The sequence below is a fragment of the Dama dama genome, chromosome 12 (assembly GCF_033118175.1).
Source record: "Dama dama isolate Ldn47 chromosome 12, ASM3311817v1, whole genome shotgun sequence".
NCBI classification, from domain to species: domain Eukaryota; kingdom Metazoa; phylum Chordata; class Mammalia; order Artiodactyla; family Cervidae; genus Dama; species Dama dama.
In genome coordinates this window covers 56,733,080-56,748,423 of record NC_083692.1, presented here as the reverse complement: position 1 = coordinate 56,748,423, position 15,344 = coordinate 56,733,080, and the positions used below count along the sequence as shown (strand labels likewise).

At 40.5% G+C, this 15,344-nt stretch overlaps 1 protein-coding gene and 1 pseudogene across 5 annotated transcripts in view; one reads left to right on the top strand and one right to left on the bottom strand.

Annotated features, from left to right (window-relative positions):
* Window positions 1-15,344, bottom strand: part of ZNF609 (zinc finger protein 609) — a 200,025-nt gene that overhangs the window by 170,895 nt on the left and 13,786 nt on the right. For 4 of the 5 annotated variants that reach the window (XM_061157355.1, XM_061157356.1, XM_061157357.1 and 1 more), the window contains exon 2: window positions 1,254-2,127. The exons of the other annotated variant lie outside the window; for it this stretch is intronic. In XM_061157355.1, the coding sequence (XP_061013338.1) occupies window positions 1,254-2,000 (747 nt within the window). In that variant the 5' untranslated portion in view covers window positions 2,001-2,127. The remainder of the gene's footprint in view (window positions 1-1,253; window positions 2,128-15,344) is intronic. 5 annotated transcript variants of the gene reach the window in all.
* Window positions 11,274-12,775, top strand: LOC133066836 (ribulose-phosphate 3-epimerase-like; annotated as a pseudogene).

Here is a 15,344-nt window from a genome sequence, read left to right as displayed (position 1 = left end):
TGGGTTATTAGTGGAAAAAAATTCACAGCCCTGTTACCAGGGAAGCCCAGATGTTGCTAAGACTTACAGAAGTGCCAGAGGCAAGGACCAAAATACCTACAGCAAAGAAAAGACAAGCTAGCACTGAAAGGACACCACCACCCAAACACACACATCCAGCCTCTATTTATTAACACTTACATATGGAAATAGGTATTCCCTGTTGCAGCTGATGCAATTACAGAGAAATCAATTTATATTGCATCTGCTGGGATCAGCTGAAAGCACAGGGTGAGCAGAGAGCAGAAAATCAAGAGCCAATGAACAGCTCATTACCAGGCCAGCCGCTTTGTAGGAAACTGTAAGCTGCAAAAGTTTAAGGCAGCATGAACTGACCCTAGAATCACAACCACCCTGCTCCAGACCTGCAAGCTCCATTTACTGAGACATGAACTAAGATAATTTTCCCAAAGGAGGAGAGCTCCTGGTGGGGCTGCAGGCACCTGTCCTTCCAAGTCAAGCAGAAGGCAAGGTATCATTACACTGTTTGGCAGCTATTAAACCACCAGGAGACTTTGATTCCCAAGAGTTGAGGGAGATACCCGGCCAAGAACTATACGTTAGTGGCCAAAGACTCTCTTTCAAAGCCAAAATTTCATGGCCACAACACTAAAGTATAAGAGCTGATTAAGTACCTCAGGACTTCCTGCTCCATTGTTTACTTGCCCCAAATGGGTCCTTTTGCTCTTTGGCAGTCACCAATAGAACACTTGGTAGATTACATGTAATGAAAATTATTTAACCCTTGTCTCTTCCAGAGACCCAGCATCACCATTTATCCCATTAAAAACAGCACTCAACTGAAAGCCTATTAAGCTTATCAACTTGTTGTTAAGTTTATCAATCATTCTAAGGATGAAATGTTAGTCAAGCTGGGAACCACATAAAGGCTGATGCCAATCTCTAGTAACAAGTGACTCAGGTGGGACAAGGACAAGGTGGGAGGTTCTTGGCATATAGAAAATTCATTCTACCAAGCAGCTGCCCCCAACAACAGATATTCTTCTCCAAAATGTCCAGGCCTGCTGTTAATGAATCTGCAGGGAATCCCCTAATTTGGAACAAAACCACATTATCATTACCAGCTGCTCTGACCTTGTAATTGGTCATTACCCACAAACTAATGAGCCTCCCACAGAGTGCACATAGCATTAGGTGGTTAGTGTGGGGCAGTTCTGACTGGCAGTGGGCAGCCAGATCTGGCCACCTCTTACCTTTTCAGACTTGACTTTCTTTAGCGGGCGACACTCATTCTCCCCTTCCTCTGGCTCCGGTTTAGCTCCCAAAGGGTTGAGCGCTGCCCCAGGCTCAATAGCTATACTCCCGAGTGGCTCCACAGCTCCTGGATCCACCCCCGCACTTCCATCATACTGACCACCCCGTCCTCCCAAGGGCACTGGCTGGAGGACCCCAGGATCCTTTTCTGCACAAGTCCCCACTCCTTCGCTTCTCTCCTTCTTGCTCTTAGACGAGCTGTTCTCCTTCTCCTTTTTGGAGCCCGCTACACTGCGGGATGCCTTAGCCGCCTTCTCTGAGCCCTTGGGAGCAATAGCAGCAACCAGGCTTCCTGCATTGGCACCATCTCCTGAGCGTCCCTGTACCTCTTTCTTGCTAGCTGCCCCCTCACTCGGAGTGAACAGGGACGTCCCTGGAGTGGGTTTGCTAGTGTCTTTGCCACTCTTATTCCTTTTGGATTTGGATTTGCCTTCCTTTCCTTGAGGACCTGGCACTGGGGTCACAAACTTGATGTTGTCTGGCAGTGTGGCCACAGCATTGGGAGCTGGTATCCCCACCTCCTTTGAGCCTGACATTTCCAGTTTCTGCTGGTCCTTTTCCAGATCGGCGTCCAGGTCAATGATGAGATTCCCTACTCCAATGTCCCATTCATCCCCACTGTCGTATGTCTCAACCGGGTTTGCATCCACTCCTTTCCCTCCGGAGGCTCCACTGCTCAAGGACATCTTAGAGTCAACGTCCCACCTCAAGATTCAAGGCTCTTCCTTGCCCCCAGCTTTCCTAGTTTCAGCTTCAGCTACGTTCTCAGACCTGCCACACTGGTCAGTACATGCCCAGTGGACAACATCATTGCTGGAAAAAGAAAATGTAAAGAGCCGTTAAAGGAAACAATACAGGCAAAGAGACAGCCTGAAATAAACTCCCACACAAAACAGTCCCTTGAGAGGTGGCTATCACATCACAATGGACAAGACAAACAGGTTCAGCTGTATTTCCAACCAAGTCACATTGGATCAAGGAAAAAGCTAATTCCCACTCCATCTCCCCAGGGGAGAGTACAATATTTCCAACTGCCCAGGGATTCTGTGCTAAGACTTAACTAGGAATTATCTAGTTTCCCATTCCCAAGAGACTGATTTCTACTACCACTGCCAGCTGGCAATCTTCCCTCAACCAATATGGGCCCTGGCATATACCCCAGCACAACTTTACTCACATCTCTTCTCCATGCTTCTTCTTGAATTATCAGAGATTTAGAACACTGCCCAGCAAAGGCTAAGTCCCTCTACTAACAGGGCCTGTTCCTACTAAAAATAATATGGGGCAGGGGGAGGGTATCTAATTGTAGGTAAGCAAAAGAGAAAAGTAAACACGACTGGGGAAAAATACAATATCAGGATAGAGACAAAAACTGCAATTAGAGGAGACAATCCTCAAAGAGGACTTAACCCATCAGCTTACATTCAGTTAAGCCAGCCTTATTAAACTCCAGGTTTCAAATTATGTCTAAATAGCAGAATTCAATGTAGTCTTTCCCACTAAAATCCGCATGTACACACACACACACAGAAAATGTTACCCTATCAATAACTGAACAGTACTAAAAATCTTAATGCTAGAATGTGGTATAAGTCTCCCTATTCTTGTAAGACTGATGACACTATATTGATAAACATCAGAGCCTCACACATGGAACAGAGATAGCTAAAAAAAGGGGTGGGTGAAGTGGGCGGTAAAAAAGAAAATATATATATTTCCTTGGGGAGTGTATACCATCTCGAAAACCTGACAGCCAAAATATATCATCCAGATATTACTTTATGATGAAGCCAAAGAATTCTGTTCTTACTTACTCCCTTGTTTACCATCTTTCTATGTGCATTTAGAAAATAACTCTCAGAAGATGGCAGAGCAGAAAGAGGAAACCAGAGGGGGCATAATGAATCCTATGAAGTAAATATCTAACAGGTAAATGCTATAGATAGAACAGGGATAAGACAAATTGTACCTTTCTGCCTATTCTCTCAAGGCAGTGTCAAAGAACCAGGGTTCAAGAGAACCTGTGCAAGAGAAGATGTCACTCTAGGAGAACAGAGCTATACCAAGTGAATGCTTGAGAGCAACTGGGATTTAAGAGAAAAAGGACTGCACTTTAATCTGCCATTTAGCCACAGATCTGAGAAGAAAATCACTAGTGATAAAGAACCCACCTGCCAACAAGGAGGCATAAGATGCAGGTTTGATCCCTGGGTTGGAAGATCCCCTGGAGGAGGGCATGGCAACCTCCTCCAGTGTTCTTGCCTGGAAAATCCCATGGACAGAGGAGCCTGGTGGGCTACAGTCTCTAGGATCACAAAGAGTCGGACAAGACTGAAGCGACTTAGCACACACGCAATGAGAAGAAAACACATCCTTTAACCAAGTAGAGAGCTTAGTGCCAACAGCAACCGACCATAGTTGGCAGTGAGTCCACATGGATCTTACTTCATAAATGGATGAACAAAAACCATGAGGGAAAACATAAGAACTATGAAACAATGCAACCTGCAAGGTAAAAGCAACATAATCTCTGAAGAATTAGAGAAATGACACAGCTGAAAATGATCTAAAACTCTGAAGAAATTTTTAGTAAAATGCTTGGAATTCTCTATACTATCTACTGAGTCATTAAAAAAAAATATATGTATTAATTGCCTACTAAGTCCCAGGCACTAAACTATGCTCTGGGAATACAGCAGAAAATGAGAGTGAATAAGGCAGTGAAACACGATACTGAAAATAATTGTATTATGAAAGGCAAAGAAATGGGAATGCCAACTGAATCTGCACTACAAAGGATTATTAAAGCACAGTTCTGCCTGACATCATAATTTATCACCTCTTCAATCTCTGCAACTGTGGTGAGGCTTAGAGCACAACCCACATTCACCTACCACTGACCCTCTTTCCTCTGGAGCTGCCCCATCATTAGTATGTAATGTAAACCATTAGAACAATCCCATGCTCTTTTATTCTTGGGAAAACAACAGAACTTTCAAAAGACCTTCCTCTAAAAAACAAACAAAAACTCTTTCTCTACAAAACAGGATGGTAATGAAACAGAGACTCTGGAAGGGTATACAAGGGAAAGAATATGAAGTACAAGGAAATGTTAGCACTCACTGGGAGCTCCTGATGGTTCTCACGCTACTGTACTGGCTTACCTGTCAAGCATGGAGCAAGATAAACGAAGCATGACAGTAAGGAAGGCAGGGCATTAAGAAGATACCAGGCTGAAGTGAAAAGATATGAACTTAAAAGAATGTAATTAAAAAAAAAAAAAAAAAGGAACATGCAAGGAAATGAAAACTGTAACACCAATTAAAATTCATACAGAAATCAAAAAAGCACAGAACTAAAACTGTGGAAGAAATTACAAGAAAATTTGAGATATTACTCTGGAGTAGTAGAGGATACTATTCCAATAGTAGAGGATCCTATTTCAAAGAAAAAAGGACAGCAAAAAGAAAATAATGAGGGAAATTAAAAGGAGGTATTTAATAATACACAAAGCAAAACTGATGAGACTAGAACAAATGAGAAAAAAAGCAATCCATCAAGACATAATAAATAAGTATCACCTTGAACTGAAAATGATCTTGAAAAAGTTCACTATTTTTTCAGCAAAATCAATTTTTTTTTCAATTTTTTAAAAAGCCAAATTTGCACACATTCTAGCAAAATTTTTAAGTTACAAAGAACAAAAATTAGGCCAACCTCAGACTATTCTGTAACAGACTGTTCTGTAACATTAAATGTTAAAAAAGAGTAAAAAATCTAGTTTTGAAGAGAAAGTTATTTTTCAAGAATCTTACACTGAGTCATGTTGTTTGTTATATGTTAAAACAATAGATTTTCTGTTATGTAACACACATACATCCATCTTGTTAAAAACTATCTGAAGCATTAAAGTCACTTCAGTGTAGCATAAATTTGAATAATTCCTGTAAACACAAATATCAGATTACTTTTATAATCTTAAGGGTAAACTCAATGCATATATTCCTGGAGAAGATATGAGGCAAAATCAATGCTTATAATAATGTCGAACCTAAAAAAAAAAAAAAAAAAAAGTCGAACCTCAAAAATTACAGCCTTAATATCAATAAAAAAGAAAAAAAAAAAAAGACTTCCTCAAATTCTTTTTGTCCCAATTCCAAACTGTTGTGGCAAATTGCTTTGGTTTTTCCAGTAAGCAGAAATATTGCCATTAACATTTTTTTAAAAGTGCTTCTTAAAAAGTAGCTGGAGATGACAAGAACATCTGATGGTCTGTGCTCATTTTCTGGTTCCACATCTTCAGTGAGATATTCATGAAATGGAGAGATAGCCAAGAGTATTGTAAAACATCAGGAAGCCATTTCATAAGAGAAAAGGTCTTAGAAACTGGTATTCTTTAGTATGGAAAGAAGTTAACTGAAGGGAGATGGGTATGAAGGTTGCAAAGTAGAAGAGAAACTTATTCTGTGATGCTGAGGGTATAAACAGAACCAATGAGTAGAAGTTACAGAAAGACAGATGTTTAGTTCAGGGAAAAAACACGGTAATAATCTGAAATTCCCAACAATGACCCACAATGCTTAATGAAGCCATATCTCTATCACTGAAAGCAGTGATCAGAAAAAGCATCATCTCCTGTCAAGCTAATTACATGAAGAATTATTCTGTGTGGTAGGGGTAGCCTGGACATGCCCAGGGCCTTTTTAAAACCCGAAGTTCTATTAATGTACCTATCAAAAAGTGCCTCCCCTACTAGAAAACTACCTAGAATTTCTGAATGACCAGAATGCAAACAAAGAAAACATATCCTGAGAACCAATAAGTAGTGGTCCTGATGTTCTATAGAGAGCAACGCCCTCCTATTTCTGAGTGTGTGTTAAGTAAGTACCACTTTTCAACCAGGTGACTCTTCAGAAATTCAGCTTTCCAAACCCAGCAGCCTTCATAGGAACTTCGATAGTACCTTTCCAAAGATATACTGAAAAATTGCCAAGGATTCTTTACCAGTCTGGCTGTAGCAGCCAAACCACTTTCCATCTGCTCCCTCCAGCATCCCTGGCTTTATGCAGCTAATAATCAACTCTCTGACAGGTCACTGCAGAGATGTTTAACCACAGAAGGAAGGGTAATCAACATGGTAGCTGGAAATGAAAAGCACTGACCTACTACTTCCATGGCAGAGAAAGTACAGAATCAGGAGGACCAATACCTTACAGAGACCACAAAGCACTTTCAACTTGCAAGAGTCTCTGTATATATTTTCCTCTCTTTTCTCCTGCCTAACTGTACTATACTTCCCTATGTACCAAATTCTGGAATTACTTGCCATTGCTATTGAACTTTGTTCTGCACCTGATCATCAAGAACTCTCCTCTGAGTGGCTATAGCTAAGGAACCATAATAGGCCATGACAATCACTCCCCATTCCCTGTATCTGTAACAACAAATGTTCAAATTCCCGTTTCCTCTCTGGAACCCAACTCCATCTCTCAGACTTCCAGCCCACAGACTGGTTTCTAATCACACATTTCAGGTCATTAATTGCTTTTTATCAGGACATATGCCATAGATCACACCACCTCCCTACCTCAGTAATGAGCAAGGCCTCTCTTCCAGGCTAAGAATGGGGAAAAGAGTCTTCATGAGAGGACTCTGGCTCTGCCCAGAGGACATAAACAGCAGCTGACCCTACTTATGTCCAAACACAGTAAGAAAAAATAATACTTCTTTTTCTGCTAGATAGAGCTCTATATCCATCCGAGAGGACTTCAAAGACACAGGATCTCTAACTGCCAATTACCTATAGCTAATCTGGTCTAAGTAGCAAATTGTCCAGTGCTGTTTCACTATAAATTCAACTGTCCTCCCCTCTTGTTACAGTTTTTGGATCAATCTTCTCACAGGCTTTGGTCTGAGAAAGTGACAGTTGTGTTTGAGTGAGTATAATCTGCTTGTGACCAGACAGGTCACACACATTTGAATGTGAGGGTGATCAGTCTTGGCTAGCTAGCTCTCACCAGAAGCTGTATGGACAAAGAAAAATAGGCTATGCTCAATTCCAGGAAGGTAGCATGGTGTAGAAAAAAAGAAAGCTGAGCTTAAAATCAAGAGAAGTGATTTCCAGACTCAAATTTCCAATGCCTTAGCCAGGATGTTAGTCAAGTTGCTTTATTAAATATTAATTTTCTTATTATAAAATGGAGGGAGAATCCATCTTGTTTCTAAGCATATTATGAGGATCCAAATCTGAAAAATGTGACAACTCAAAAAAATAAAATGACCCAAATATTCTCATAATGTTCTAGGGTGTCAACTAAAAGAGGATTGTTTGACAGCGGTACAGGGATCTAAAGTATTTTAAATAAAGGAAAAATAAATATTTGAAAATCTTTTACAAATTAAATTATAGGTAGTACTGATATCCATTTGCGTTTTACGAAAGAAAATGGCAATCCTTCTTTCAACTACTCAGTCGTTCTGGTTTTCCACTGAGCCTCGGAGTACCTTCAGATGTGGCTCATGAAACTCTACACTATAGTGACTGACAGAAAGTCTCCATTTTGCTTCAAAAATCCCTCAGGGCCAAGGTACCAATCCCAAAGCTCATGGTTTTAACATCTGGATTATCTCTTTTACAAACTGTTCCAATCTATTAGTTTGTTGAGCCAACCCCCCCCCCTCCCCGCCCCGACCCCCGACAGGCCTTCAAATCTAAACTGTGTGAGGTTCATAGGGTTTGATGTCCTGGGAAACTATCACTAAATCAGTGGGATAAAACAAAAGTTGCAAGAAGAAAACCAAACTATACCATCTTCCCTGAATTTCAGATGCTACCCTGAAATCACATCATACTCAGTCAATCTCGGGTGAGGCCAGTACAACATATAAACCCTCAGTGGTGACTCAGCTTATCCAGCTGGAAGAACAGGCATCTCCCTCTCTACCTGCCACACTAGACCTCACTAATCAACTGAATTTCCAACTAGGGCTCTAACGACAATCAACTTTCCTTTGGGTCTCTCCCTTAATTTATTACATTCATTACTGTAACAAAGGAACTGTGTTATATCCTCAAGTACCACAGCTCTTAGCTTATATCTCCAATGGGAATCAAATACAGACAGACTAACAGTGCCAATTTGAGAAGATAGATCCAATTCAGCAGAGCTCCTCTGACCACGTGTCAATTAAGGACAGCAGAGCAAAAGTGTAGCATCTCTCAGTCCCTCAGTGTTTATAGGCTGCATATCATGAATAGTTTTATGGTCTTCACAGGCTGCTATTCTCAGACAAAGACTATGAGGCTTGACCTGTTTCATTTCACATAATCAACTGACACTTCCACTAGACAAAGCTATTCAATAGGGCTCAGGTTTAGAGCCTTGGTGTTTGTCAATACTGCTTGGTACCAGCATACATTTCAAATAGGCTAAATAGCATACTAAATATGCAAATAATTCAGTCCCAAGCCTACAGGGATTCACTGGTGGAACTGGTTCACAGAGAAAACCCTTACCAAGGTCTATGTGTAAGTAGGCCAAGAAGCAGAAGGCAAAGATCATCTAAAGTAGACGATAAAGCTTTACCATCCTCCCTCTCCTAACAACTGAAGGGCTCTGTAACCCTTTGTAATTCAGTTCTCTTCCCCAGAGATAAAAGAGGTGATGTCAAATTCTCAAGAAAAAAGTGGAGTGAGCTTAGGAATCAGGAGACTTAAGAAACTGGCCCTCCACACGGAACTGTTGTGGCAAAGCTTAAATGGCTCAGTCTCCTCACCTCTAAAACAGGGAATAATATGGGTCAAATTCATAGGAATGAGGGAAAGGAAAAAACTCAGGCATTTTTCAGGAAACATGAGGAATTACCTTCACTTTTATATTCTAGACCTCATCTCCCTTTCTAAATCTCTTAACTACTATCCTATAGTAACTCTAAAGCGTACACAAAGAAAACTTCTCTATCAAAAGATAGTATCTACACTGTCAGACTAACCATAAAAATAGTGGGATCCAGACACACATCCTTTAGGATATCTAAGCCAGACTGACTTCTCCAGCCTTCTCTCATGGACACACTCTGTCCTCTGCACCCCATTCCCACGTTACCGCCTCATGGCGTTTACCTCAGACATTCCCTGCTCACACCCCACCTCCCAGTGCAACGATTTGATTAACATTTGTTTCTTCCACCTGACTGCATGCACCCTGAGAGCAAGAGGCTGTCTCTCTTTTGTTCATCATTATATCCTAATAACAGGGTTTGGGTCACAGTACTCCCTCAATAAATATTTGGGTCAATAAATGAGTGAATGAACACTGCTTTCCTCAATGGGCAGAACCATAGCAGGGCCAAAGGTGCCATTTCTCTTCTTCATTCTTACTTGAGCTTGATTTGTCACTAGTCATAAACTGTCTCAATTACCTATCGGCCTTCAAACTTACCAGAACAGAGAGTGGATTTCTCTTTCTTCTAAGATACAGATAAAGGATACAGATTTATTAAGAGTCTAGGGGGAACGTTAGAAAACAATCCAGTCCTCACATTTCTTAAAATGCCTAACTGCTCCAGAATATTCTCAGCATTCAGCCTCATCCATGAAGAGCTGTTACCCAAAATAGGGCTAGTCCACAAACCAGGACATAACCAACTCCTGGGAGCCCTCATACTTCAATGTATGATACATTCTATCAGACTTAAACTGTCCAGGTATCACATTTTAAACACCTACGAATCAAAGAGAACAGAAGTCCGAAGAATGACCATTTCTGAGAGGAGTTTACTGACTGGGAAGAAGCATGAGGGAAACTTGTGAGGTGTTGGAAATACTCTATTATCTTGAACTGGATGGTGGTTATATGGCTACATATACATGCAAAACTGAGTTATGCAATGAAGATTGGTATACTCAATGCACTTTATCATCTGCACATTATCTTTTTTAAAAAAGGTAAAAGAAAGTGAAAGTGAAGTCACTCAGTTGTGTCTGACTCTTTGCAACTCCATGGACTGTGGCCTACCAGGTTCCTCTGTCCATAGGATTTTCCAGGCAAGAGTACTGGAGTGGGTTGCTATTTCCTTCTCCAGGGGATCTTCCCAACCCAGGGATCGAACCTGGGTCTCCCGCATTGCAGGCTGATGCTTTACCGTCTGAGCCACCAGGGAAGTCCAAAAAAAAAAAAGAAAGAAGGTAAAATCATACACCTATGAATAAAAGGACTAAACTACTGGATCATGGTCCTGTTCCTAAAATAGCATTTTATGTGATCACAGTAAATAGGAATCAGGCCAGTAGTCTTCACAGGTTAGGATATTTAGACGGATGGAAGAGAAAGAAGGAAAGAAACTACATTTAAGGATTACCCTGTGCTTCACTATATTGTGAGGAGATTTATAGAGCTGTTGGAGAGTCTGAATGAACTATAATAACAAACTAAAAACACTGAGGTAATTAATGATATTAAACCCTGGGGAAAAAATGTTAAGTTACATGAGAAAACTACTAAATAGTTCAATAATAAATATTTACTTATTAAATAATGAAAGTGAAAGGTGAAGTTGCTCAGTCATGTCTGACTCTCTGTGACCCCATGGACTGTAGCCTACCACGCTCCATCCATGGGATTTTCCAGGCAAGAATACTGGAGTGGATTGCCATTTCCTTCTCCAGAGGATCTTCCCGACTCAGGAATTGAACCCAGATCTCCAGCATTGTAGGCAGACACTTTACCGTCTAAGCCACAGGGAAGCCCATAGTGGCTAAATAATGGCATGATAATAAATAATGGATACCGATAAAAGCAAAAATTTGATTTGATAAGGAGAGCACAATAGGATAGCATATTCTTTTTTAGAAATACAGAAGTAAATACAAGAAAAAGACTGAAAATCTTAAAGCAGTTCCCTACTGGGAGTGAGACTTGGTGATGGGAAGGGGTAAATAGTGGATTACTAAAAACGGCATGGCCAATGGGGGTAAGGTGCCTTCATCTAGCTGGTCCTCTTGAGCAGTAACTGGCTCTAGAGAAACAGCACCATGGCGTCTGGCTACAAGCTGGCTCGACCATCCTCAAAAGTGATGTGGCCAGTGTAGGGGCCAAGTGCCTCCAGATGCTGGAATCTGAGGTCGATTATCTGCACCTGGATGTAACAGGCGGGTGGGCATTTTGCTCTCAACATCACCTTTGGTCATCCTGTGGTAGAAAGCCTCCAAAAGCAGCAAGACCAGGACCCTTTCTTTGACACGTACATGAAGGTGTCCAGGCCAGAAAAGTGGGTAAAACCAATGGCGACAGCAGGAGCCAATCAATGTATCTTTCATCTCTAGGCTACTGAGAACCCAGGAGCTTTGATCAAGGACACACAGAATAGAATGAAGGCTGGCATTGCGATCAAACCAGGAACTACAGCTGAGTATTTGGCACCATGGGCTAATCAGATAGATACAGCATTGGTTATGACAGTGGAACCTGGGTTTGGAGGGGCAGAAATTCATGGAAGATATGATGCCAAAGGCAGGAGCTAACATAATCGTGTCTGGCAGTGCCATTATGAGGAGTGAAGACCCCAGATCGGTGATCAACCTATTAAGAAATGTTTGCTCAGAAGCAGATCAGAAACATTCTCTTGATCAATGAAACCACAAGGAGCCCAGTGTTTCTTCTTATGAGATCTTCTTTTTACTGGAAAACAAGAATATTGACTACAAATCGTACCACAGTTCAGACAGTGCTGCTTTTCTGGGCAATTACTCATTCCAGTGACTAAAGTTCATTATGCAGAATGTTCCAAGAGGTTAGAAATTGGTCAGTATAACTTCATTCTTAGTGATGGAATTGAAAGATCAGTGTGGTAAAATACCATTTTTACTGGGAGACTTGATTTTCATAAAGAGTAAAAATATGGCTGTATTAAGGTTATGAACAGAAGTATGTTTTAATGCCTAAGGAAGGTATGTTGGCTACTATGAAAAAAATTCTTCTCTGAATTTTTAAAAATAATTTTCTCTGGTTTCTTGGCTGTTTTCGGAAAGCAAAGGAATATCTTCTGTTTTTCCTGTTTTGTGTCATTTTTGGTTTATGTATGTGATAACTAAGTTTGCATCTGACTGGGAATGGCACACCTATTTTCCTAGCTTCAAAAACGTTTATTATCATTTACTTTGTACCTTATATTTGATACATAAAAAAAGTGTATTATGAAAAAAAATAGTGAATTACAGATTTTCATTAAAAGACAATATTTGACCTTTAATATAAAGCTCATGGGAGGACAAAAACAAAAAAAGTGTACATATTAATCTGATAATGCAGATTATGCCACTTTATTTTTTTTTCATTTATTTTTATTAGTTGGAGGCTAATTACTTTACAATATTGCAGTGGTTTTTGTCATACATTGACATGAATCAGCCACGGATTTACATATATTCCCCATCCTGATCCCCCCTCCCACCTCCCTCTCTACCCAATCCTTCTGGGTCTTCCCAATGCACCAGGCCCGAGCACTTGTCTCATGCATCCAACCTGGGCTGGTGATCTGTTTCACTATAGATAATATACATGTTTCGATGCTGTTCTCTCGAAACATCCCACCCTCACCTTCTCCCACAGAGTCCAAAAGTCTGTTCTGTACATCTGTGTCTCTTTTTCTGTTTTGCATATAGGGTTATCATTACCATCTTTCTAAATTCCATATATATGTGTTAGTATGCCGTAATGTTCTTTATCTTTCTGGCTTACTTCACTCTGTATAATGGGCTCCAGTTTCATCCATCTCATTAGAACTGATTCAAATGAATTCTTTTTAATGGCTGAGTAATATTCCATGGTGTATATGTACCACAGCTTCCTTATCCATTCGTCTGCTGATGGGCATCTAGGTTGCTTCCATGTCCTGGCCATTTTAATGGCAGAAAGTGAACAACTAAGGAACATCTTGATGAGGGTGTGAGAGGGGAGTGATAAAGCTGGCTAGAAATTCAACATTCATAAAACTAAGATCATGGCATCCGGTCTCATCACTTCATGGCAAAACAGAAAGGAAAAAAGTGGAAGCAGTGACAGATTTTATTTTCTTGGGCTCCAAAATCACTGCGGACGGTGATTGCAGCCACGAAATTAAAAGATGCTTGCTCCCTTGAAGAAAGCTATGACAAACCTAGACAGTGTATTAAAAAGCAGAGACATCACCTTGTTGCCAAAGGTCTGTATAGTCAAAGCTATGGTTTTTCCAGCAGTCATGTATGAGAGAGTTGGTCCATAAGGAAAGTTGAGGTGAAGAATTGATGCTTTTGAATTGTGGTGGTGGTGAGTACCTTGGACTGCAAGGAGATCAAACCAGTCAATCCTAAAGAAAATCAACCCTGAATATTCACTGGAAGGACTGTTGCTGAAGTTGAAACTCCAATACTTTGGCCACCTGATGCCAAGAGCCAACGCACTGGAAAAGACCCTGATGCTGGGAAAGATGGAAGGCAAAAGGAGAAGAGGGCGGCAGAGGATAAGATGGTTAGACAGCATCACCAACTCAATGGACATGAATTTGAGCAAACTCTGGGAGACAGTAGAGCACAAAAGAGCCTGGTGTGCTGCAGTCCATGGGAGTCGCAAAGAGTCTGCAAGGAGTCGGACACCACTTAGTGACTGAATGACAACAATTAATCTGATAAATAAAATATTTAAAAATAATATTATAAAAATATATACTTCTCCAAATATTCCTGGATTCCCTTACAAGTTACAAAACATATTAATCCAATAATTTATCAAAAATCTTATGAGAGGCAAGAGTGAAGCAGGTATAAAAGGGCAATGTGAGGTACCTTTGTGGCAATGAAATTGTTCTGTATCTTGACTGTGGTGAGAATTCCCTGGTGGCTCAGACGGTAAAGAATCTGCCTGCAATGCAGGAGACCTGGGTTTGATCCCTGGGTTGGAAAGATCCCGTGGAGATGGCAATGGCACCCACTCCAGTATTCTTGCCTGGAGAATTCCATGGACAGAGGAGACTAATGGGCCACAGTCCATGGGGTCACAGAGTCGGACACAACTGAGTGACTAACACAAATACACACACTCATAAGTGGATACAACTAAAACTAGGGAAATCTGAACAACCTGGGCAGATTTTATCAATGTCAATATCTGGGTATGATATTGTTCTATATTTGCATGACATTACCACTGGGGGAAACTGGTAAAGGGTACAAAGGATCCCTCTGTATTATCCTTACAAACGCATGAGACTCCTACAATTATCTTAAAAGTTTTAGTTTTAAAAAAACCACAAAAAACCCTTCTAGACTCTATTTCTAATTTCTACTGCCTCCAGTATTAACAAATTTTATTTATTTACTATTGATAAGAGCAACCCAGTAATTAAGCTAAATTTATTTCTAATTTGAGAAGGTGCTCTCTATCCAATACAGATCCTAAGAACTGGTGAACAAGTTCTTCTCATCGCTTGATGGAGTCTGATAATATTCCCACTGCCTTTAAAAACTGGATTTTTTAAAAAAATCATTTTATGTGTTTTCATTAAAGCCTTCACTTCATTTGGTCTTCAGTTCTGATACATATTTCTTAGGGATGAAGAGAAGGCACAATATCACAAACATGGACAAAACTTGATTTTGTACAGGGGGAAGTTTATTTTTATCTTTCTTTAGTTCTCTTCCTAATGATGCCTAGCATTTCCCTGGCAGCACACTGAACTAATTTTTCAAGGAATAGCTTACCAAGATTTCTAGTCTCCTCGAGGAGCTGAAATTGTTAGCTAGAAGTTACTCATGCTAGCAAAGTGGTTTGGACTTTCTGCCTACTTTTAATGTAATGCTATCCACACTGAAGCTCATCTTCAAGTTTTCATCCCTCCCACACAGTCAAGATACTTTGGAAGTATAATCTTAAACAATTTGGGAACCTAAGCACTTGAAAGAGCTTAGTGTCATGAGAAAACCTGAATATGTCACTTCTGTAAAACATTTATTAAACTGTCAAATAAAATGAATGTCACTGCTTAAACCCTTCCAC